The following is a 26235-nucleotide window of genomic DNA, read 5'->3' as shown; positions in this document are numbered from 1 at the left end:
AGCTTTGGGAGCACGGTGACATCCCCGGCACTGCACTTCACCTAAAGATACGTGCACGATGAATTAATCTCAGTTAATTGTTGCTAGATGCAGCCAGGCCCAGGCTCAGTGCTGCTGGGTTCCATGTAGCCCCGCAGCCGCGATTCAAGGCCCCTGCAGCACGGAGACGCACCAGCCCCGCGTACGCGCCCGAGCCCTGTGCGAAGGAAATAACAACACGGCCCCGTAGCATTAGCAATTTTTTATTTTCCTTTTTTGTTGCATAGGAAATGCAGTACTTGCTTCCAGTAATTGTATTGTAATGTGAGAAGGTGGTAGCACTAATGGTTGAATACAAGAGTTAAACTAATCCACACCAGCTCAAAAAACCTGCGGAGACTTAGTTGAATAAGAATGGATGCCCACAGTGATTCTCAACCAATTACAATTTTTTTCACAGAACACAGTAAAACTAAAATGGTAACTATGAGAGTCAATACAAGTATACTAGAGGCACGAGGGGCCTGACTCATAAAAAAATGAACACGACATGGTATTAACACGGGTGTCAAGTGAATTTGCAGCAGATCTTTCCCGCGGCCAGTGGAAATTTTAGTGCCCCGGATTGAAAAGTGACACCGAGGGACTCGGCTGGACCAGGCTCAGAAAGCGGCCAGGGCTGGGGCCGAGCTCGGCCATGGGGGAAACCGCGGAGCCGCCCAACGTGGGGACTGCTCCTGGGTGGTGTTCCCGAAGCCAGGAATCCTGCAGCCTTTCCCCAAGGGCCGCCCGCAGCGGCGAGGCAGGTGCTAGGTTGGGGACGCTTCCTACCATGCTCCGTCTAGAAACACGTCTTCGTTTTTTCCCCTCATATTAATTTGTGGATGCAGATAAAAGGGGGGATTTCACTGACACAATTGTTTTTGTTCATGCTCGAGCATAGAAGATTAACTAAGTGGAAAATAGTCTTCCCTAAAAAAAAGCGTACAAAGTACAAAAGTTCACATTGTATACAAGTGTTGTCCTTTACGAAGGTTTTCTCTAGAGCTCAGAGGTAGCAATCTAGCATATTTTTCTGGTACAGACAAAATGTCCCTTGCCATCGATTAGCATTGTACCACGAAGTGACAGAACCCCGCCAGGGCCGGAGTGCGGCTTCGGGGCCCCGCCGCTCTCGGCTCCGTCTCCACATCCACTCCCATGGATTTTGTTTGGAGTTTGGGAGGTGGAGAGGGGAAGGGGAGGGAGAGGAGCGAGGGCTGCGGGGGGAGGCCCGGCCGGAGCGCGCTAGGGAGAGAGGGAGCCCCAATTTGGATGAGAAAAGCCCACCAGAGTCCCGTGTTAATAGCAACTGAGCTTTTATGAATCGGGCCCAAAGTTTGTACAGAGTTTGTTTGAAGAAAAATATTGCAACTGTGCATGAAACTAAACAACCACATGAGGTTTTTTTTTTTTCTTTTTTTTCTTTTTTTTTTTTTTTTAAAGGGTTTTTCTTCTATATGAGGAAGTCTGGTGTGAAGAAGGGTCAAGCATGGGTACCTGGTTAACCGCTGCCCATTAAGAAATCTCCCGCGAGATGAGCTCCATCTCGTCTGTGGGGTTAAAGGACCGTCCCTCCAATTTGAACTTTATGGGATATTCTTCAGAGCAAGCTCTGCAATTCTTAGGGTAGCTGTTCGAGACGAAAATCTTACCAGGCACGGATTTCTGGTCTCAAACACCATGTCCTGCCCTCTGGGAAAAAAAAAAAAAAAAAAAAAAAAAAAGAAAAGGAAAAAAAAAGAAAAAAAAAAGAAAAAAAACCCAAAACACAAGTAATACTGAATTTAAGTAAATGTATACCTCCAAAATACTGAAAACACCCCAAATCAAGAAAAGACAGAATTTGCGTTCTCAGTGAAATATCTTTAAACCTATCTGACAAGAACCAAGTCAGAAAAAAAGACTAACATAACTTTGAGTAATATTCATACAGCTACTAAGCATTATGGAATAGCATGCATTAATATTGTACGGTTATTTTACATCACCTATATCAGAAGGTTCTGACAGACAGCGAAGGCTACCGGTGTAGAAAAATCTTACTTCAGAAGAGCAATATAATACAGATTTCACAGGCACTACATTTTAATATATCAGGTATTATGCTGGTTTTCTTATAATTCTTTCTGTCCTAAAGCTGGCATTATAACAATGACCAAAAAGGCAAGGATCGAAGTAAACGGAAAGTAGATACCAAAGTCGATATATTCTTTTCTTTTTTTTTTTTTTCAGATAGATTAGTGCATAGTTTTCATGCAGATAAACACTGCTATGCATTTACATTGTTGGAAAGCAGAGTGAATTGAGCCCAAGTTGTCACATTTTTGTAAATCATTTTGCCAGCCTGTAATAGCACCATGTAATGGATTTGCATTAAACATTAAATTGATTTCAGAATTGGTGACACAGTATTCACTACAGTTAAGTGCTATGGAATAGCTTCAATGTTACCTGCTATATATCAAAGCAATTTTCATCCCACTGCTTTTTTATTGGAAAAAATAAAAGGAAAATGTACTCGATACTAATTAGACTATTGCGCAGCCTTGGACTTGATGATGGCATAGCTGGGTTTACTGTCAAACAGTAATACATGCATTGACTTCAAGACAAAATTGGCATTGTAAGCTTGATTTAATGAAAATCCTGCCTAGCAGGCAGTGTTAACTTCACAAGACCTGCCTCCGACAGACCTCATGAGGTTGGGTTTGTTGTTTGGTTATTGTTTAGGTGCCATTGAAGCTCTCCTTACATTGTCATGCCGGTTATGGTTTTAATTTTGTTCGATGGAGGCCTTCTACCAAAAAAAAAAAAAAAAAAAAAAAAAAAAAAAAAAAAAAAGATATTTCCAGAGACACAATGCAAAGAAGTACGATATTAAACTGACATTCTTAGAAAAAAAAATAATAATAATTCACCACAAGGAAAAAAAACTGTTTTAGGCTATGTATCTGGGTTTTCTCGTATTTTTGTACAGTAAATATTTTATAACACTGTTACTACAAAGCTGCAAATATACGGAACAAAGAGAAATAGAGAAAGAAAAAAAAAAAAAAACAACGTTAGAGGGATTTTGCATATTCCTGTGGGCTGACTGAATACTGCGGAGTCAGAGAACTTGGTGGTTCCTTCCCCTGCGACCCTATTTAGGGGGATCACAGCAGAGACAAAGTGTACCATGGCTGCCTAACTTGAAGCCCGTAAGGTTTCATTAAGAAAGGAAGAGGAATAAATAATGGCATCGCTGGGGTGTGCGGCATGATAAAAGCAAGTGCCCTAGTTCAAAAAGAGGAAAAAAAAAGAAAGGAATTAACTGGCAAAGTCAATTCGCGCTAAGCAATTTCTAGGTCTTTCAATTTGGATGGGTGGGTGGGTGGGTGAATGCAGGGCAGAGGATTTGTGCGTCTGACAACTTCTGCAGAGAAGGAGACGGGAGAAGGGGTGTGGGGGGGGTGGGGGTGGGGAAAAGTTGTTCGCGTGTCCCAGAGCCCACGGCTGGACCCCCCGGGGCAGAGGGGCCGCCCGCACGCGGCCTCTGCACCTGCACGGCGGCTCTGCAGCGGGCTGAGCAAAAAGGGGCCTGCGCCGGGAGCGGCCTCCAGGCCCTGTGGGCCGACGCCCCTGACCGCCTAGCTCATGTTTTAAAGCCTTTAAAACATTTTTTTTTCTTTTTTTTTTCTCGCCATTCTGCTCAGAATTCCCTAACTTTAGCGTCATCAAACTTAATATGACAAAATACCTTCAAAAATACAGCATACCTGTAATGTCCATTTACAATGGTTCTTCAGTAGCCTATACTTCTCAAGCATAGGAATATGCTATACCATTGAGAGAAGAAAAATAACTGTATTTAAATACATACAAAAAGGAAACGGGAAAGTTTTTAACTTAAATCCAGTTCCCAAAGGAAAAAAAAAAAAAAAAAAAAGCAATTCTATGAACGCTGCCTTTATAACGAACAATCAGAAATTCCACTAAGCTAATTTGACAGAAATTTTTCCTCATTTAAACAACATTACAAAAGTCCTGCATTATAAAATAGGGTAGAATAAATCAGTGTAATCAATAAAACTATACAACATACAAATTACATATCTTCTGAGTGGGCAGTTTAATTCTCTCTCTTTTGCAGCCATGACTACAACATGCTCACTAAAAACAACTAACTGCCCAAACTATTGCTTAGTTTGTTTTGTTTAAAAAAGGGTGCAATTTTATTGTATGTACAACCAATTTACTGGTAATACCTTGTCTCATAGCAAGGTTCTGACAAAATGTTTGTCTAGGCTTTTTTTCCCTTCACTGTGAAGCACTGAAAGCTGCTATTTTTTTTTTAGTGCACATATGTCTTAATAAAGTAATGCCCAGCTAAGTGCTATAGGGAAGGCAAAGGATGCTGGCTAGAGGATGTGATACCATATACTAACAATCACACAATACAATAGAGCAAAATGACTACTCAACCACTTATCAGACACATATGAAAATCCAAAACATTTTATTTTTTTTTTCCTTAAATAGAGAATAACCAGTAAACAATTTTCAGAACTTGGAAGTTTAAAAACGTGCATATAAAAATGGGCATTATATACTTTTATTGAATGTGGATTGATTGCAGTCTGCTAATAAAAATGGGTGTGGGATCTGAAGAAAAAGGAAGTTTTTTTTTCTTTTTTAAGGCTTGCTTGTGAAAGGAACAGTTGTAAAACAAAAATTGCTTGAAGCAGGGTTCAGCTTAGTGCTTCACAGTTTGACTGCTTCTCTAAGAAGAGCCCTTCCTGCATGTGCATTCAAAATCACAAAAGTACAAAGACAAACACCTAAAACACACTGCGTCAAGTGCAGCACCAACTTTGGTCAAATAAAAAAAAAATGAAAAGAAAAATTAATAATCGCTAAGCTTTTCTACATGATATAAGCAGGTATTGCATATTTTCATATATCTGGGAAAAAAAAAACAAAACAAAAAAAAACAAAACAAAACAAAAGGAAGACTCCAAATAAAATGTAAAATGCAGCAACATCCAAAAATACTGATAATCTAGCATCTACAGATCTCAGAATAGCACTGCCACTGACCATACAGGACAATAAACACTACTCCTATCTGCGGAACAACTAACATCCTATTTAATTCTAGATGTTGAAACTGACAATGGCTGACATAAAAGTCACATTTACAAAAAGTGTCTCCAAATGCTTGACTAGGGAAAAACCCCTTTCAATATAGGAACATGTGCAACAATTCCACAAATAATCGCTATCCAGGGCAAGGCACATTGATATGGAATTTTTTTTTTGTTTGTTTCGTGCAAATTAAGAAAACAAAACAAAACATCGTTTCAGGGAAAAGATGAGGAGCAAAGTGTCTTCCCAAGAATTTCAGTTACTTGATTGTATAGGACAGTAGTAGAAACCCTTCTGAAGGGTCGAACAAACATAGTTTAAAGGCAAGTGCCTGGAATAGGGATTACAATATTGTGTCTTAATGCACTCTACTTTACCCTACATTAACTATATAAAAATTAGTTACTAACACTAGAACATGCAGAGACTTTCTCTGATTAGCTGGACTTGCCAACCAGAACGTATATATATGTATAGTATAGGAAACCTTCTTAAAGTTGCATGTGAAGCAAAGGGGTGCTCCGCTGTCTGATAGAAAAAATCACTTGCACTCTTTTTTTTTTTTCTTTTTTTTTCCTTTTTTTTGTACATAAGATACAGGACGTTTGGGGTCCAAACTTTTTTTTTTTTTTTCTTTTTCTCTTCTTCTTCAGCAAGTGCCCTTGCTTTGAACTGGCAGAAGTTGTACGATCAGCATTCGTTTCTGTATTGTTTTCTTTGCAGTCCAGAAAATGTACCAGTTCAGGGACACTAAGGTGTTTTAATTTCTGGACCGTTCTCTATTATTCCCAAAGGTGTTTGAGAACTGATAAACCCTATATTGCCGGAAACACGTAAAATTTGTCAGAATTGGCATAATCCATTATAGTGACTTTTAGCTTATAAAATTAACAGATATTATGATTTAATTTTAGTTATGTGCTTTGATAACAGAAAATGATTAATTAGCATTTAATGTAGTTAACATATTGTGGTAAAAGCACCATTAGATTTGTTTTTTTTTTTTTTTTAAATTTTCCTTCAGTTTTAAAGGGATACAAGTTCAACAATAAAAAACATAAAAAGCAAAAATAGCTCCCCTTTTTCTTGCAAGGCTGTTTTTTACCCCAATAATTTAGAGTCCCGGGGTGGAAGGACTTGGAAAACAAAAATAGAATTTTCAACAATCTCTATCTTACAAAGATATTTAGCTATCCAATGAAATTGCACTTTACTCAATTCAAAATTCGATTGTTTTGATTGATTCCTGTCAGTTTCTGTCAAAACAGACCAACTTCCCCATTTCTGCGTGAATTTTTGTGTAATTGTTGAAAATTGTTGAAAAATGTTTTTTTTTTCAATGTAAGTGCAGCATTTCAAACTTTTTTTTTCTTTTTTTTCTTTTTTTTTTTTAAGTGAATAGTAGTAGTTCGATGTTTTAAATCGCTCTGCAATTGAGTGGAAAATAATTGTTGACAATGCTCTTATGGTTCGTGTTACGTATCTAAGTGCCGACTGTAAAAAAAAAAAAAAAAAAAAAAAAAAAAACCAAAAAAAAAACCCAACAACAACAACAACAACAAAAAAAAAACCTGCATTTTTTTTCCGATATGTTACAGGAAAACATGCTCTATGTCTGTCCGGTAAGTTATATATTGCAGAATTCAGCTACTACAAAAGTTATAGTTTAAGTGTGTTTCATGATTTCTCAAGAAGTCTCACACCTGTATGGGAAAAATCGATGAGGATACTGTCAAACAGTTAGGCTCCATATGGAAAGTGTGTTACAACAGCGAGTTGGTAAGCAGCAGCAGAGGCTAGTTCTACTCAGTGTCACCTAACGCTTACACTACCAATGAAACACTTCAAAAGTTATGAAGCCCAACCATTTCCAGCACCATAGGAGAAATTACAACAGTCCTAAGTTGTTTTAAAAAAAAAAAAAAATCTCGAAAAAGTTACGGCCTTTGCCATTCAACCATAACGTTTGCCATTTCCATGTACGAGTTTGCTGTCGGTGTCTGCTCGCCTCCCCTTCCGCCGATGTGAAGTCGCTGCGCTGCGATGCTGCTGCTTCCGTGTTACAGAGGTGGGAAGGGGTCAGGTGGTCTGTCCGGTGCGTGGTGGGAAGCGGAGACTTTTATCCCAGGTACCAGGACTGCAAGAGAGAAGAGGAGAGCGTCAGCCCCGCCGTGCGCCCGGCTGCTGCGGGAAGGGCTCCGCACACCGCCGCGATCCTCGGCTGCCAAGGGGGGGCTAATTGAGGCTGTGACGAATCGACCTAATTACAAAGCTTAATTAAAAATACTGTACGAACCAATATATTTTTTTACCAGTGACAATTGCTGGACGTAGCTACAGACGAACGCGGGGGTCATGTCATGTTACAAGTTATCAATCTTTTTAATAGATTATGGCTTGGAGATCCCTCCAGCTCACTTTTGTCTAATCCCCTGAAAAGGCGATACACATTCGCGTCTCGGTGCCATTTATCACCCTGCAGTCAGGGTTTTCTTGGGTATTTAGGCATGTGCCAGCATAAGCATCTGTTGCTTTATACTGCCCTGCTTCAACTGTCTCACTGGAACAGATGCACAGAAACTCAACAACAGGGCTGTTTTCTTGGGAGAAATGTGGATCGATAGAGAAAAGCGAGGATAAAGCAAATCTGGGGGAAAGTGGATCAGCGAAAACGTCCCGTATCTCTGGGCATACTCGTGCTTGAAAACAAAACGTGAACTTCAACAAATAGCTGTTCTCTGGGGAAAGGATCTTTTTCCCCCCTCTCCTTTCCGAAGGGAAGAAATTCCCTGGGATTTCAGCTCCACGGAGCACACAGCAATGCTGTCCATACCCATTGGCACAGATGCCCGGAGCACAAGGAGCGGTTCCGCTCCTGGCGGGAGGACCAGCAGGGCTGGAGGACGGGGCAGAACCGTGGGGTGGGCACCCTGGCTCGGCCCTTGGGGCAGGCCAAGCCCCAATGAATGTGGGCACTGTTAGGCCCGGGACGTGCAGGGGGATGCCACTTGGCACTGACATATTGCTGAAGTAGTACACCAGCAGGCAGTGACTATTTAGGCTGAAGTAAAATAATACAGCCAGAGAGATCCAGGTATTACAGAGTTGTTGCTGATACCCTGCGTTTTTCTCTGGCTGCTATAATATATGAGGTGCATCTGTGCGCACATACAAACTGACGACAAGTTTTACCAACTTTTTTCTCCATTCCTTTTCAGTGTCTGACTTGATTGATAGTATAATCAACCCAGGGAGGAGTTATTAACATTTACAGAAGACTCTGAGGCAAGTTTCATGTGATACTTTGAGATTATGTGGTCTTGCCATGGAGGTAGGAACCGGTAAAATAAATAGCACGGTCACAGAAGTTGTCCTGCGTCCAGTACACCTCATTAACGAACTCTTCCTTCGCTTACCCTTCCGAACACAAACACGCCGTTCTCATATCACCTCCATCTATTGCCTACAGATTTTCTATTTAGACTTAAGCAGGCTGTAATTAAGCGAAATAGTTCTCATATGTAAAGTTCATAAACAGAGCGAAGTTCCTGCAGGAGTTATGAGGCGGTGCCAAGTCCCGCTCCCCGCTCCAGGCCCGGTCGGTGCTGGGGGCCTCCAGCAATCCCCCATTTGAGGGAGTGCCTCTCGTGATCGGCACTTGACCGTGACGGTCTCTGGCCGGGCCAGGAGCTGTGGGAAGGCCCCAGCAGGGAGTAAAGGGGTTAAAATTCAGAGCCGATCATTCAAATCTATATCGCAGATGTCCAATTGGCTCCCGTCGCCGCTGGCCTGGCCACATGGCTCGGCAGCCAGGTGACGGCAGCGGGAGGCGCGCTGGCCTCGCAGGTCCCCCGACTCCACAACGGGTTTCAAAAAGAGGGAGCAGGCAGCGAGGAGGGAGCGTGCACCACGGGCAGGCCCGGTGCTAGGCCGCGCGCCCATCGCCTCTCCGCTGGGCCTTGCCTCAGGGCCGCCCGCGGGCCGAGCACCGCCGGCAGGGGCTGCGTGCCTCCGTCCATCCGTCCATCCATCCGTCCGGCCGTCCCGCACGGCCGCGCTCCCCCACGGCCCGGCGCTCCTTCACGCATCTTGCTATTCAGCCTGCGCCTCGCAGACAAGGTTACCCCAGAGCGGCTCTGTAATCCTTCACTGAAATAGGCTTTATTGATTGCTCTGGTCTATTGTTCCCTTTTCAAGTCCCCCAAGTTCAAGTTCATCCTGGTGTTACATCATGTCTCGTTGCTAGCAGCAACCAGACAGCCCCAGACGTGACTATCATTAGCAAGAGCCGCGCTGCGCCCTCCCACCGCCCGCCAGCCGCTCTGACGTAGCAGCCCCGCTGCACACACATTGAAGTATTTATTCTGCCTAATTTATGACCTACACAGCGAGAGAGACCCCCACTCCAAAAACCAACACTGTTGTATATTTAATTAATCTGTCTTTCTCTGGCACTTGGGAAAGTTAGACAAAGGCCTAATTATTGTGTTTCGCTCCCCACACTTTTCTTTTTGGGGTGACTATTTGCATGGGAAAAGAAACGGCGCGGCCCCGTGCAAGTCCCCTCCCTCCAAAACACCTTTTTTTTTCTCCCCTGCCCTATTGACATTTCATGAAATACTTTAGCTGCTTAAGGGAATTAGAAAAAAAAAATCTGATGTGAATGTAACTCCTTCTGAGTCGGTATTCAGTAACACAAATCAACTCATGACATGTTTAAATTTAAATGCTAACCACACACTCGGAGAGTTACTTTAAAGGTTAGTTTTTAATCAATAGAAGTTGCTGACTCTGGAGTTTTTCGCTGCGCAGTGCAGCTCTGGGGCCTTTGTCTCGCGTTAGGCTTTCAAACTTTTTTTTTTCTCGAGATGATTTTAGCAATGATTTGCAGACACAGAGTGCTATTGTGCTCTTGACTAGCAACATGTCAATAAAGGAGTAGAGTTACCATGCACCGGGGTGTCAATATGACTCCTGCAGACACCGCTCGGCCTTAATGCCGATGCAAAACTTAATTAACCCTTACGGGATCAAACCCAACTGCATGGATATTTTTTAAACTTCTGTGCAGGGGCTCCGCACCGACTTTACTGAAAAGCTGCTTTTAAAGGAGCCAAACTCCGAGTCCCTCGCAAACAGCTGCACCGCGCTGGCAGTTCCCGCAGCCCGGCTTTGATGAAATGTTTTATGGGCTGAGGCAGCAGAACAGCAAGACAGAGAGTGCATTTACTCATCAGATCCCACCGGCACTGCTCTCAGGATACCGTTTTAATTTAGAGCGTCTCACAGCTGAAACGCACACACAGAATGATCCTCCTTTTCGACTAATCATTTTAATATTAAGATCTCATATCCCCCTCAAGCCTCCTATACATGTCTAAGTCTTCCCGGATTAGGTCTGAAGAGCTCCATTGTCCCTTTGAAGCACCTGTGAAACTTTCCTGCAAGGGGAGAGGGACCTCGGTGCCTCAATAGGATGCCCGGGAACAGCACGAAGCGTCGGGCTCCGAGAAGTGTGCACGGTCAGGGGCCTCGGGGGGAGGAACGCAGCCCAGGTCCGTACACGGGGATCGCTGCCTTCTTTTTTCCCTTCTTGCGGGGTGCGAGTGGGGCTCTCCTGCCCAACCCCTTGATGTTCTGTAATCTATCCGGCTGCACCCAGCCAGAGAACAGCGTATTGACTTTCTTAATTTAAAATCTCCATTTAAATCATGTGCGCTATCGCAATACAGTCAGGATGATACGATCTCCTGGCATTTTCATAAAAGAGACGGTGTTTTATTTCCTCTCTATTTACTTTGCGGTACTGTTCTACCAGTGAGTTCAGAGCTCAGTGAGTCCGCTGGAGCTGAGGCAGCCACTCGGTGCAGGTCTGCACCGTCCTGCGGAGCATCCTGCGTCCTTCCCAGCACTCAAGGTGAAACATCAGAAAGAATTCTGCAGTCCGGCACGAGATCGTCGCTTCCCTTTCTCCAGTCAAATGAAGAAGTAATCTCATCAGGTCGAAAAGTGCTGACTAAGGATTTAATAAAGTGCCTGCAGATGTGTGTCATCTCTAAGGTATTCAACTCATGTAATGCAAAACAGTTCCACACCGAATGTGCTTATAAAATTCCATTTAACCATTGCAGAGCTCTATTTTACTGTTCTCTGAGGAGTATTATCACACTTTTTTTTTTTTTTTCTAATTTACAGCACCATGAAAGTTGAAACTCTATGCTGCCAGTATCTGAGAATCCTCACAGTAGTAAGGTTTTATGAACCATAAACAATATCTACTTGACTGAATCCTAAACAGGAAGTCTGAAATGGCAATTACGTGTCTTTGATAGCGGAGTCTATTTGTTTCTTATGCTGTTCTGAAGATAGCACAGACATACAAAAATCCTTCAGCAACTTCAGACAATCGGGTCCTTTGTATTGGCAGAACAGCGAGGAAACACTCCGCGATTCAGGATATTTAAAAGGAGGAAAGCTGAAAGTGCCTCATTGACTTTGGTACAGTTTCTGCCTGCGTCAGGAGCGCCGAAACAGGCCCATTGTTTATAAGAATCTTCTTCCAGCAGCCTTCCTGCGCGATGCACTTTATCCCCGGCTCCTGAGCCTCATCGTGATCGCAGCTCGCACGTTTTCAAACAGAAAGACAATCAAACAAAAACTTGTTAAATTTACCTCTACCTGCACATCCCCTGCGCTAACAATGAGGCCTTTCAGTTCGCGCAAAAAGTGAAGGTTGTAAAGTGGCCCTATCTGTTTTTCAAATTAAAAAGTTAAACAAAAGTCCTCAAGGGCAAAGTTTAACGCTGCGGAAGGAGGTTGTTAATGTGGAATCCAGAACTGGGTGTGACAGTTGGCTTATTTCTCCGGGCGATGTGGGTTATTTAAGGACATTCACACATTTGAAACTCTGACAAACTCCACACACTGAAGATTTTTCTTCTCCTCCTCCACTTCAGGCTAGGACCCTTCACTGGCCATTTTCTTGACAGTCCAGGCCCATTCTGTTGGCTGGCGGTGGCTGGGCTCAGGACTTCAAACGCACTCGCCGCTGCGCCGCGGCCGTTGCTGCCCTTGGCATGGCTGCAGCAAATTATCACCGTGCCGTCCGGGTGGGGAAATCCACCTTTGATAAGAGCCTGAATTTAAAAACTGTGCAGCTTTAGAGCTCGCCGGCAAAGGGGCTCTTTGAGCAGCAGAGCCAAACCTGAGCCGCGGCCGCCGGGCACCTGCGCGGTTTCATCGCAGCGCATCAGTTCGTTTGTTTTGTTTGGGGCTGACATTTCCGTCACTGCAAGAACTTCAAGGCGCTCTGAAACATTAACCCCAGGATGGTGCATCAGGGTAACGAGTCCTTCTTGTTTCAAAGATAAAGCAAGAATGTAAACAGCGAGGTAGCGAAATGGTCCATTAGACATCACCTTGTGAAAGGTGCCGGCGGGGCTCTTCCCCATGGCAGGTCACTTGAAAGGAAGAGGCCAGAGCAGGGGCTTTGATATGCTTTCAGGAGGGCTGCCAGGGTGAGCGGAGTTTGTGTCAATTCAGCTTCTGGAGCGAGGGCTCCTGCCGACACAGCGTCCGCGTCCCCTTCGCCGTGCCTGCACTCTTCCCACTTGTCTATTGGTTTTTCCAGAGCTTCTTCAGGCATGAAACTCGATCCTACTGTGTAAACCAAAAAGTGAATATCGAAGACAAGGTCACCTTTGTGCCTATGCAAGTTATTTTCTTGGAGCTGGGATTAATTATTTAGTAATTATATTTTCCAAAATGGAATACCAAAAAGGACGTAAGTGGCGTGTTGGTCATCCCCAAAGGAACATAAAACAGTGAGTGAATCTTCTGGTTGTCCAAAGCCCAAACCCAAGAGAGTCGCACGGCCCACGATGAGCATATTTATACTGTCTCGAGGAAGATAAAACCCGTCCCACGAGGGACACTAGTCTCCAGGCGATGTGCACAGTAGCTCTGCATCCAATAGCTTTTGCGAGAATGCCAATTGTGGCAAACTGCATTAAATTATGTGCAATAATTCTGTAATATGGACTTCTGCCTGCTGACTATTAAAAATGTATAGTAGTCCAAACCACTTCTCTCCTGGGACCAGCAAGCTCACTTCAGGCAAGATTGCTGCTTGGGTTCAAACCTCAAGTTGGGAATAGCTCGTGTTTTCAACTAAGTCACCCCAAACCCTCCCAAACCTATGAAAACACACTCATACAGTAACTCCTGCTGTTGTTCCAGACATCTGAATGTTCCAGTAAAGTGTCCCAGCTGGCCCCAGATGTTTCCCAAGTACAAAGCAATGCTCTCAGTGCTGGACCCCCTGCTGCCCGAACCTGAAGCTCAGCGGATTAAAGATTGACTGCGCTATGACATATTCACATTTAGTCTGAACATAATACAGCAAAGACTTATCAATGGCAAACGTCTGAAATGTAATCCAGTGAGCAGAGTAGGCTGGCACTTTGGATATGATGTATAAATAATGTATGGGAACTTAAAATCTAAATTAGATCTACAGGAAGAAAAACTTTTCCTTTTCTCTGACTTAAAGAAAGTTCTCTCACAATGAGGTCATTTTTATGTCACTCTTTTGGTTTGCAATTTTGCTTTTGGACAGAAGATCTTCATTTTAGTTTGGGAACATTTTGTGAGTTAAAGTTTTGCCCCCAGCTTTCTGCATGGCTAAGGGAATGAGTTTGTTTATCTATTAGTAAATTGACTTTAAAATCTGCAAAACAACTTCTAAACTTCCTGGTGCATGCCGAAAGCTTGTGGCAGTTACGCTAAACCGTAATTCTTGCTGTTAAAAAAAAAAAAAAGCTGACTGAAAGACAAAAAAAAAAAAGAGAGAGAAAGGGAGAAAGAGAGAGAAACAATCCCATTTCGGTTTTTGTTAGAGGACGGCATACTACATAGATCAGAGACTTTTCAAAAAATAAAAACCCCCACTGTACACAAAGCACAGGAAAATGTGAGGAAAAAAGGAAAAACCTAAAAGCAGCTTAGAATGTGTTAACTCTGCCATTCTGTCAGCTTAAAGAGTATTTTATGCTTGATCAACAGCTCTCTTTTATTATGCTTTTCTTTCATTCATTCAAGACATCAAAGACCAGAACCACCAGTGTACCTGATCTACCAGAAGAACTTGTAAGGGTGTTCTAAAGAAACGGGGGTATTGGGAGCCAGACACCCCTGCGGACAAGGCAGTTCAAAGAGAATATTTCAACAATGATTACATTTTGTAAATCTTTGTACGAAAGACAGCTTATTTCCTGCTTTTTCATGAAAAATAGATTCTATCCATTAAAGTGAGCCCACAGTATGAAAGTTACTTGAGATCTGAGGTACAGCAAGCGGATTAAGTGGATGGTGAGATGAAATCTTTGAGAGAGACGATGGCTTTTTCTGATATTTGTCGCTGCCATAAGGTTCTCTGACCGGGATAGAAACTTTTTTTTTTTCATTTGTAGACTCGCCGGTGGCAGCGAAGACGTTTGCAAAAGCAAAATAAACGAAATGAAACAGAAAGGAAAATCGTAACAAATAAAGGAACTGAGAAAACAAATGGCTGCAAAACCCTTTTGACACATTTAAAAGGAAAAATATATATATTCACGGTGCTCCCAAAATTGCAGCCCAGCCATTTAAATCCCACAGACGACTCCGAAGTGCCGCACACAGAACCAAGCCAGCTGTTTACTTTGCAAAGCCCGCGGTGGTTTCTGAATTGATAAACTATATAACCTCACATACACAGAAGGGATTTTAGCTATGCCAGACCTCATTGCTCTGTCCTGGTCTCTTTATGCGCTGTCACAGGATAAAAATGATCCTAACACAAACCCTGAAATAATAACTTGCTCCAGAAAGGACATCTTTGTAGATATTTCCTGAGTAACTGCCAAAAAGATTTTTTTTTTTTTTCTGCCCATTCATCCTTTCAAAGTTTCGCTACAGACACGGCCAAAATTGTTTGGGAGTCATCTGAAATGACCCAAATGTGTCCCAGCAAGCTGCTGGGAAGGTGCACCCTCACCTTGTGCTGCTCCAGCAGCTCAGGGGAAAAGCAAGTATGAGGGCACGTTTTGCCGAAGGAGCAAAAAAGAGGCTTTAAAAACTGCCTTGTGGTTTACGTTTGCTGTTACGATTTGAAAGTAAATACTCTGTGAAAGGCTGTTTAACTTTTGCACTCTTTCCGCCTCACTTTTTAACCGCCCTGTATTTAATTCTGCGGGAAGCGCACTTCGATTTACGAAGAAGTGCAACAGCTCTGCAGTTACACCTCACTTATTCCCTTCCCTCCGTGCAATAAAGCGTGCAAGTAGATCTTGACCCGCTCACAACATCTCGTGAGGAGCTCCCACCAGAGCGCTCCGTGTACACCGGGGAGGCAAACGCCGCGGCTGCTGCCTTCCCCCCTTCTGCCAGGAAAACTGAGCCAGGCCTCGGCCGGCTCTCTGCCATCTCCCCTGGCCCCACGTTGTGCTGCTGAGGAGGGGGGCTCTGGCTGCTGGGAGCCCCCAGCCCTACGGGCTCCATAGGCCCCGCAGGCCCCGCACCACCGCCCGCTGCCCGGCCCCGCTCCGGCAGCGCGTTTACAAGTTCAAGTTCAGGTTTAAGCGAAATAAAACGCTCCTCGGGAGTCTATAGCCAGCCCTCATTTACATGTGATCCCTCTGAACTTCGCCTGCGCCAGCGCGCCCTGTTTCCAGGGCCCGCCGAAGGAATGTTTTACAGTTAGAGCCCGCAGTGCTTTCTCAGGCATTTTAGACCCAGAGGCCCAAGTTTCAAGCTGCAGCATTAAAAGTTTCCACAGAGCTACTGCAGAGAGAGGGAGGAAGGAGGGGGGCAGGGAAATGAGGAGAACAATATCGTCTTAATTGTCTCTATATAGCCCCACAGTTAAAGTATTACTTTTTAAAGGGACATAATTTATTCTGGAGGCACGGTGTTATAACAACCAGTACATACTTTCACCGCGGCGTAACCCGCTCCATTCTTCATTGTGCTCTCTGGTTTTGTTGCTTTTGCAGAACTCCTTGTTACTGAGTCCCCCATACTGTACTTACAGTTTTATTCAATTTAAGCCAGTTCCTGCAGTCCTCAGGCAAGCAAAGCTCTCCCGGAGCCTCAGGAGTTTTGCCGGCATCAGGACTGCAAAAATAATCTCCCCGCAACCGCCATTTCCCCCGAAACTTCGTTACTTTTATTGCTTTAGACAATCAGGGAAAGTCATCCAAAAAAAATCAACCCCCAGTCTGGGCCTCCCAAGCTCCATTTGCAGCGAGACAGCCTGAGCGCGCGCACACACACACACACACACACACCCTGCACACCCAAACTCAGGGTGTTTGCCCCCAGGACGCTCCCCCCGACCCCCCCAGCAGCAGCCCTGCAGCATGGGGACGGGCTGTGCTGCAGCACAGTCTCAGCTCTTTGCTTCGGACAGTTTGGGGGACAAAAGGCAGTTCTGAGCTGTTTTTCTGGCTTGCCCTGAGAGTCTTTTTAGAGCACACGGAGTGAGAGGAAAGCGTGCGTGGGGGAAATAATAACCTGGGCTGGAGGGGGAGAGTGCTCCGCACCAGTCTCCGAAATCCTCCCAAAAGCCTTTGGTGCCTGGTGTCTGCCCGGCACCAACTGTTTGTGGGTGAAGCAGACAAATGAGCAGTCACGGTGCGCTGCTGGGAAGCCAAGGCAGCACGAGCAGTGCAGACAGCAGAGCAAGAAGCAGGACGTGTGGGCCAGGGGCAGTGGAGCTGGGAGGGAAGGGCTGTGCAGATGGACAGATAGACATGGGAGCAGGGGGTGAGGGGGCTGAGGTGACCTTTCAGAAGTGGGCAGAGAAAGGATGAATATGAGCCCTCAGAAAGGGAAGAGGAGTCAAGATTCAGGCAGGTCTGAGAAGTAGTGGGCAAGGAGACGCAAATCATCTCCAAATTAGCACGGCCAGAATAAGGGCACAGAGGCAACTCTGGAGTTTTTGCCACATTGACCTCAAAATTAGACACTGAGCTGGAGGAATAATGAATCAATTCAGCAGCGAACCCCCCTTCCCAAACCTCTCCTTAAAAAGGAAAACCGAGAAAGCATTGAGCTGAACAAAACAAGCCTCCTGAATGCAAGAACTTTTGATGTCTGCATTTCTCCTGATGCTTTGTACCTCGCTAAACCGAACAAACTGCTCTAAGAAAAGTTCAAGGCCGTGCACAATCCCTGGGCTCAGCGTTTTGCACGCTGGGGGCGCGGGGCTGGCGGTGACACCACGGCTTCTCACGTTACGTGGCGGTGACCCGCTGGCTGGGGACGTGGTGGCCCTGTCCAGCGGAGTGGGGTGAGACAGGAATCTGGGTGACCAGGGCGAGGAGGGCGAAATCCTCCTCCGCCGTGTTATCTGCCTTGGAACACAGTGGGATCCCTGAGACGTGGTTGGGTGTTGGCCTACAGCAGAGTGATTTTCACACATATGGGAGATGCCAATGATGGTGGAGTGTAGAATCACTAATTGAGATGAAATTAAACAATTTAGTTATTTCTGCTTCATCATATTTGTGCAGTATGGCAGGCAGAATGAATTGCTACTAATGATCAAATTTAGTAATACTAATTAAACTATCTCAATTTAATTAATACTAACAGAGGAAACAGACGAAATTGCTAATGTAAACCTTGAACTTAAAATCAAAAGGTGTCTCTTCGCTTTTATGAGTCGCTGAATGTGGGGCTTTTCTCTGAAAACAGACTGTACAGAAGTGGCTCTTTGTACTCAGTCAGTAAGCTGCTCCATTGTACTGAGAATTACAGCTCTCCTCCCCGTATTTTTTTTTGCACGTTACTACTTTTACTCCTCATATTTCTGAAAAGCCTCCAGCCGCCGCAGGAGGACCTGAGCTCTGTTTTGACTCACGCAACATCAACAGAAGTGATAAAGCAGCTGCAATTACTGGGCCAGACTCTGCCCTCGTACTGCTGTTCCCAGCACAAAGAGTTTGTCAGGAGCCTGCGGAGCTCCCCCTGACCGGGAACGAGAGGGGTGGAACACAACCTGTCCTGTACCTTCAGATGGAGCTTTCTGAGACAAGACAACTGGGGAAGCCCCAAAACTAAACCCACCTCTTCATCAAGGAAGACTGCTTTGGAATCACTGAGAGATAACACCTATAGCCACAAAAGAGAAGTGTAGAGATACACGATTACTGTGGAGCAAGCCCTCCCTATGCAGTAAATGTGAATGTTATCATTTAGCTCATTTATTTGAAAAAGACCAGGTTTATTCTATTGTGCATATCTATAAGCAAAATTTAAACACAATTAAACAAAAAGATTATTGTATTTCTAAAACGAACTCCTGCCAGTAGCAAATCTTCCATCTCCGGCCCTCATCAGCGTCAGTCATGTCCAATACCGTAGATTACAGATGTGATCTTTAACCCAAAAGACTACAAAAGAAGTACTTAGAGAAAAGAAAAGAAGGAAGGAAAAGAAAAGGAGAGAAAAGAAAAGGAGAGAAAAGACGAAAAGAAAAGAAAAGAAAAGAAAAGAAAAGAAAAGAAAAGAAAAGAAAAGAAAAGAAAAGAAAAGAAAAGAAAAGAAAAGAAAAGAAAAGAANGAAAAGAAAAGAAAAGAAAAGAAAAGAAAAGAAAAGAAAAGAAAAGAAAGAAAAGAAAAGAAAAGAAAAGAAAAGGAGAGAAAAGAAAAAGAGAGAAAAGAAAAAGAGAAAAGGAAAAGAAAGAGAAGAAAAGAAAAAAAGAAAAGAAGAAAAAGAAGAAGAAAAAAAGAAAATGAAAAGGAAAAAGAAAAAAGAAAAAGAAGGAAAAGGAAAAGAAAAAGGAAAAAGAAAAGGAAAAAGGAAAAAGAAAGCAAGTCAAACTAGAAATATTATGAGTTCCTGAAAAATCTCATTTCTCATTGTTTAGGACATTTAAGGATGAAAAAAACCAAATGCCACATGCAAATTGGGTATCCTGTTTTTTTTTTTTAATGATGACTTCTCTGTTGCTACACTTAAGAAGGTGTAGTTATGGCAAAAAGCACAGAAGGATATCTAAAGTTGTATAAAGCTGCTCCAAGCAATGCGAAGGTTCTAGTGTTCAGCCTCAGAGGTGGCTGCTTTTTATTGGGAGTGATTTTTTCTTATTTGTATCTCATAAATAAAATTACATTTGATTGGCTTCTGAAATATATTTATCTGCATCTCTTCTTGTGTAACAACTATTATTTGTATAGATGATGCAAGAGTAGGTTCATGTAAGTAAAGCTGCCTGAAAATATTATGATTATAGTGTCAGTACTGTTTTGAAAAATGGATATTAATAACTAAAGTAACTGAAGGCTACATAGTTAAGCTGACAAGATATGTTCAACCTCTTTATTTCTTAATATTAGATTTTTTTGGTAAAGATTCTTTTTTATCGGATTATTTTTTTCCTGTTCCATCTCTGTTTGGCTATGCTATAAAGACAGCTGCCTTAGCCAAAAAATACCCTTACCTGTTCTGGACTGATCACACTACAACCAGGTAAAATTTGAAAGCCAAATCTTGGCACGCAGCTAGTAATCCTCACTAAGAACAGACATCTTTGTTAAATTTAAGATACAAGCAATTTTAAACAAGCTTACAGTCATTTTGCTGTATCGTTTTGTTGTATTCCTTTTGAAGCCCAAATCCTTCCCTGTATGCTATTCACTTTGGAGTAGGATGGTCCAATGAGAAGTAGTGCTCACTGGTTTGCAAAGATTAAATCTGCTGCAAAGTGGAGAGCCTTCATTAAGAAATCACTTCTCATCTTGTGGTCCCTTCTTAAGGAATTTACCATTAATTTCAGAGCAAGACAGTCTGTTTTGTAAGATGTTCGTTTCTGAAGCTTATTTATTCCTTGACCTGCCTGTTAAGGCCATTAAGCAAAGGTGACTCTTAGAACAGAAGCTGTAATGCCTATCCATTGGGAAGCATGTAGGGACTGCGGCCTTTAGTTTTTGACCTTCACTGTACATTGTGGCCCTGATCCTTTGATTGCAGAATTGTTAAAAAGTATATATGGCAGCTGGCAAAAAATCTTAATGTTCCAGTAAATGCAAAAGCCATAAATTCAGCTGCTGACCTTTTCCATCCAGGTCACATGTGACACCTACTGGAGTTTGTCAGGCTGGGTGGAATTTATAGGGCTCGTATAGGTATCAGCTGCGAAAGCTGAACTTTCATGAAATGTCTTTCAAAGGCGCTTCCAAAACCCTTGTAAAAAGTCAGTATGTCTTTTTTAAGGGTACACATTCTAGATGCATTTTAAAAGGTCTCATCATGCCACCTCTGCGAATCTTCAGCGCTCATGAAACTTCAGCCCTTAAATGAATGCTCTTTACCAAACAGAGAAATCAGGCCAGGCATGTAATTATTGTGATTACCAACTTCCAACAACCCCTCTCCGAGCTTGCAGAAGACACGAAAGGTCTGTGCACTCCTTTCATTCTCATGAGCCCCTCTCTGCCCCTCCCTGAAATCAATTGTATTGATGGTGTATTGTCAGTCAGGGAAATATGATTTGATGGCATCCTAAAGCAGTTGCAAAGGAAGGGGAGGAATGCAAAACCTACTCAGGTCCACACCGTGAGCGTGAGATCAATGTTCTCAATAATACGTTTGCCGCCGTGTAGCACCCTAACTGTCGCAATTAATAATGTAGAAGGAGCTGATTAACTTAAGTAAAGTGCTCTCCACTGTGTAAACACATAAAGATCTATAGGGCAAAAGAGGAGCGAAAGAACAAAACGTCATTTTTATATTTTATGTGGACACATTCTTGCTTTCCATTCTGCTCTTGTAACAATTACTGTAGTAGCCACTCTGACAGAGTCAATAAATCGATCTGGGACCTGATGCAGCAGCGAGGCAGACTAATCCAATACAGCATTATCTGCAATGGAGGCTGGGGCGGGCGGGGGCGGCAGGAAACCAGCTACGTCAAGTAAAAGCGGTGAGAGTACATAGCTATCATCTGGCCCTGCACTCCTAGGTTTGATTTGTGTGTGTGTGCATGCACGCATCTGAAAAAGCATGCAACTCTGCGGGAGGAAAATGCGCTGCCCATGCTGCATGTCCAGAGTCCTTGTAGCCTTGCAGTCGGTCCCAGGGCCGTGTGGCTCCATGAGGACCAGCACCCTGTTTGATTCAGCTGTGTGGGCAGCATGGCCCAGGGCACAGTCCCAAAGTGTGCAACCTGCTCGGGGCTGAGCATCCGGAACCTGAGCGATCTGGTGACTGCTTCCTGCACCCCACAGAGGTCAATACCAGCTCCCTCCTCTGAATGCAACCTCTGCCACAGCCACTTGCTCACTGACAAACGAATTTGGGAGCCCCCTCCCATGTACTGATAGGAACTGTCACTTCTTGTCAGGCTAAATAGCCACTGGGGTCTGGTATTGTGTCTCTGACAGTGGCTGCACTCCTCTTCCAAGGAAGATGCAAGAATCCCTGTAGAGGAGATGGACCAAAACAATTTGGCCAGAGGGGAAGCTTCTTCCCACCCTGTGCAGTAAGTGGTAGGCCTTGTAAATCCATGCTAGTGGGGAATATGAGACCAAAAAAATAAAAGACAGTTTCCTGCTGAATGGAAAAAAGAAAACTGTTTCTTTGGCAGAAGTTCTTCAAGAAGGAGAACATAGGCCATTGTTATTAAGAAGACTTTTCAATGAAAATGCAGAAAATCATTGCCTTTTAGAGTAATTGTTTAGCTAAAGAAAGGTTACACAGCTTGTAGAGAATTTAGGAAGAAATTAAATCTCTCCAGCTCATTCATCATATTTCTGCATTTGCCAACTCTTCCCACCAGGCCCACACTTACTTCTTCTCTCTCTTCTCCCCTACTGTGGAACATAAGTAATGGCCATAAAACCCACAGAAAGGGTGCCTTACACACAGGCTTCCTGTTTATTGTAAGGAGGGGAAAAATGCAGTAAGTTTAATTGCTTAGTTTGGGAAATTTGTCTATGTCCATTGTAAATAATTGCATGTTATACCTATTGGAAATAGGATGCTTAGTGTTAGTTTCCAAAAAAAAAAATCTGAACTGCTCACTGAAGCCTACGAGGAGGAGGGAGAAAAAGCACAGGAAAAAGGATCTCCCCTGCTGAGGAGCAGCCCAGGCATTTCTGGACCGATTTGGCTCCAGCCCACTTTGAAGATAAGGCCACATGATGGTGCTGGGAAGTCTTCTATGAACCTTTACCTTTATAGTGCAACATGTGCTTTCTTCTTGAGGCATACTGTTCTCTGCTGCTTTTTAAGAACTGATTTGAGAGTGAAATTTCATACTGCCCCTCGGCACGAAAGCTCAATTAAATGGGCTTTGTGAGCTGAGCTGAACAGACAGTGAAGGGAATGGGAGTTGGGGAGTGCCCCTGATTTCTGGTCACCTTTGTATCCCCTCTCTGTGGAGCATACTCTGAACTTCATTAGCAGCTGTGATCAGAGCGGCACGTTCACACTCGTGCAGCACTGGGGACTGGTGGCTGCCGAGCTATTATGTGAGCAGGGCACATCAAGAGCACCATGACTGCATGCGGGCTCTTTGCTCCCATCATGGTGGAACCATCTCGATTTTAACTCAGCAAAGGGTTCAGCCCACATTTCCTTGACTAATTTCCACAAAAGCAAGTTTAATATGGCTAAACACAAAGCACAGACAGAATCTGAAATCTTTCGGCCTCCCAGGGTCTGAGACCCGCTGGTGCTTGGCAGAGATTGACACTGCTTTAGCTGTGCACACTCTCTGCAGACCTACGTCACCTTTTTAAAGCTATCTCCAGGCCACCCTCAGGTCAGGCCCGTACAGCTGCTTGCTGGGTGGAAGGTGAAAGGCAGCCTCAACATTCAGTTCAAGCATAAGCAGCTTAGTGCCAATAGTTGTGCAGCAGGATACTTTATGCATCGTAACTTTCAGAGGTCAGGGTAGGGCTCGAGCCCATAAGAACCCATCCTCCTTCAATGGCCTTCAGCCCAAGCACTTAGTGTAAATGAAATGCTCACACATAGAACTTTCTCTTTTCACACCCTCCAGTGTTCGTTACAGTGGTTCTGGCTCTGACCTCCAGTTTGGATCTCTCATTTGATATGTATCACAAATCTCTCGTAGGAAAGCAGCCCCCAGGGCACAGGGCCCACACATGCCCACAAAGAATCCAGAACTCAGATGGCATTTTGGACACTGGGTCTCCGCTGGGAGCTTCAGAGGAGGGCAGCCCTCACATCCTATTGCCCATATGGAAAGCCTACAGACCTCTGCTAGAGCTGGGAGGGCAGAGACCCTTCCAACTTCAGCAGCTCTGGAAAGAAGCAGTCCCACATGCCAGAAATGTGTTTAGATCTGTCCCTGCAAATTTCTGTTCTTTACCCAGGACAGAAGTTATTCCTACACTCAAATCACGTTCTGAAGCTCCCACTATGTTTGCTGCTATAGGCCAAGGGGTAGTCAGGCCCCTGCTTCAATGTGCTCTGCAGTTTAAGTTTCTTCTAAACAAAGCCCTGTGTGCTCACCTACTGAGGTTACCTGATGGAATATGTGGTTCTCAGGGGGATATACTGATTAAAACAAGGGCTTCTAAATTAGTGTTTTTCATCCTCAAACACAAGCGGTGCATTCAGTCCTTGGGATAAGTATTCCTGTCCAGGAACAGCCACCTGAGCAACAAGTAGTGCCGGCCTGGCTTATAAATAGTCCTGATCAGAACCCCCAAAATAAAAGGCCTGATCTTGTTCCTGCAGCCTCTCATGTTCTCTACACGTCCCCTGCAATGTGCAAACCACACGCACCCCCCAAACACAAGCTGCTTGCTGCAGAGAGCTGGTGGTCAGCTGTTAGCGCACGGCAGTGACAGCACAGACTCCTGACCTTGCCCTTCCTGCCCGCGGGCCAGCAGGTGCTACATGTCTGAGTGAGCAATGCCTGGGCTGGGGAAATGGGAGACACAGGAGGGTGCGGAGGCAGAAAGGACAGGCAGCTCGTGGTGCTCATTAATAAAGCCCATCAATGTGGGGCTGGCAGCTCGGCATCCTTTTCTGGCAGCGCAAAGGGCAGGACACTGTGGCAGAGGCTCAGCGAGAGGCAAGAAAGGAAAATCCCCGAGAAGCAAGGCACATGTTTCATCTGTCGAAAGGAAAATGTGTGCACTGGTTTCTTTCTTCCATAGGGTGGCAATGGAACCTGGGCACAGAACAGCCGCGCGGTTTCAGCCGCAGGAGCGATCGCTCTGGACGAGCTGCATTAGCTCCCTGCTCAAGGTGCTGACTTTGATCTATGGATCCCATACAGTGATTTGGTTTCGGCCCTTCTACCTGCGGGACCGCCTCCCGGCCTCCCCCCCGCGCCCGCCGCAGTGAGGGGCATCACCTGCACCGCATTCCTCCGAATTAAATGTCTGGGCAGCCAGGCTGGCTGTTATCACAGAAGGACCATCTACTCTGGAATTTGCCTCCCTCCCTCCCTTGCCTGACAGAGCTCACATCTGCTAACCTACAGGACACAGCAGAAAGCTCATTTTTTTCTTTCTTTTTTTTCAAGTGCCCTTTGTTTTAAAGTGCTGCCTGTGAAACATTGCAGGTTGCAGTTTGTTTTCTGAAGGGATGGCGGGGAGGGAGAACAGTCTTTCCCTTGTCTCTGGAAAAAAAAGCAACTGCACAATTAGAGTCTGATATGCACCTGAGGCATACGGTCTTTTTTTTTAGAGAAAAATAAAAGCTCAAAAGAAGAAGACCACTGTCGAAGTCAGGAAGCATGGAGAACAGGGCAGTTCTAGAGGAGGTAGCCATTTCTTTTGACTATCAATGCAGTATCCCTTTTGCTGAACTGCTGTGATTTACCCCTGACTTACTACAGGGCACTACTCTTCACAGAAGGGTTTTTGTACCTTTCTAAGGCAAAAGCACGGTTCTACTTCTGAGCTTGCAGCTCTTCATACTGGTAGTTTTCCTGAATAGCTGAGCTTCTTTTTTTTTCTCCTTTTTTTTTAATTACACTTTATCATAGTGTGCTAAGTAAAGTTATGGATCTTTTTAAAAAAATCGTTTTCTATTAGAAAGGATTAGTTCTGTTCAGGGCACTGCAGTAGCAGGGTGCTTCTGGGCCCCAGAGAATCACAGAATTGCTCAGGTTGGACCATCAGGGAAGCGTGAACAGAGCATTCACTGGCTGTAAATTTGGGGTCCTCCAAAAGCAGAACGGGGGAGAACTGCTATTTCTGTTCCTTTTGAAAACTTGTATCCATTCCTAGAGAAAGGGATAGGAATAAATATTTGCTTTTGGTGCTTAACTACATTTTAGAAGCCAACTGGGATGAATCTGATATAAAGCATGTTTCGTTCAAGAGGGGTTTTTCCTGAAGCAGCTGATCAGGAGGATATATGGTGCATTTTCTCTCTTAAGCAGAGAGGAACACCATTCACTTTCTCACAGGTGGTAAAGCAGCTGATCCTCTGCTTCAGTGGCTGCAGTGGGAGGTGATCTGTGCTCTGGGCATCCCCGTACCCTTACCATGGAGGCACGCAGACTCCTGGCAGGTAGGAGCGATCAGATGGGGTAGGCGGGCGCTGCTCAGGTGCTGGTGTTAGCATCCCAAGTACAGTTTCCAGGAAGACGTGGAGTAAAGATGTGGCGAGCAGGGCTCATCCTAGTAAACAATGTTTAGAGGAAGCGGAGCTGCAGCACGCAGAGTACTTATGATCCCTAAAGGAATTTCATACTACAGAGCAAAGTGAGGGCATTAGAGATCGACCTGCAGTGCTGAGAGCAGGGAGTGACACCACGAGCTCTGGTCGCTGCTAGCTTGGTGTTTCCTGCTGCACAAGCTCTCAGCACATACCCTGTGTTTCACGAGTACTTTTATCACTTGGTTAGGGAAAAAAAATACCAGCAAACCTACGCAGAGCCCTTTATTCTGTTGCTACCGATAGGCCAGTCCCTAATTAATGCGATGGTACTTTCCCATTCCCCTACCACTCTCCTTATTACAAGCCCTTGGCAACATGAGAGGAGTATCTATTACTTAGTCATGAGGCACCCAGACCAGCTTGCTTTTGAAACTAAAGACTGTGTACCCCAG

The 26235-nt window shown here is 44.4% G+C and overlaps 1 protein-coding gene across 1 annotated transcript in view; it reads right to left on the bottom strand.

The window, feature by feature from the left end:
- NFIA (nuclear factor I A) overlaps positions 227–26235 on the bottom strand; it is a gene marked incomplete at its 5' end in the record, with an annotated part of 233391 nt that continues 207382 nt past the window's right edge. The window contains one exon of the mRNA XM_021405038.1: positions 227–7285. Within this exon, the coding sequence (XP_021260713.1) occupies positions 7268–7285 (18 nt within the window). The remainder of the gene's footprint in view (positions 7286–26235) is intronic.

This window comes from Numida meleagris, chromosome 7, assembly GCF_002078875.1.
Source record: "Numida meleagris isolate 19003 breed g44 Domestic line chromosome 7, NumMel1.0, whole genome shotgun sequence".
NCBI classification, from domain to species: Eukaryota; Metazoa; Chordata; class Aves; order Galliformes; family Numididae; genus Numida; species Numida meleagris.
This window is presented reverse-complemented; position numbering and strand designations above follow the sequence as displayed.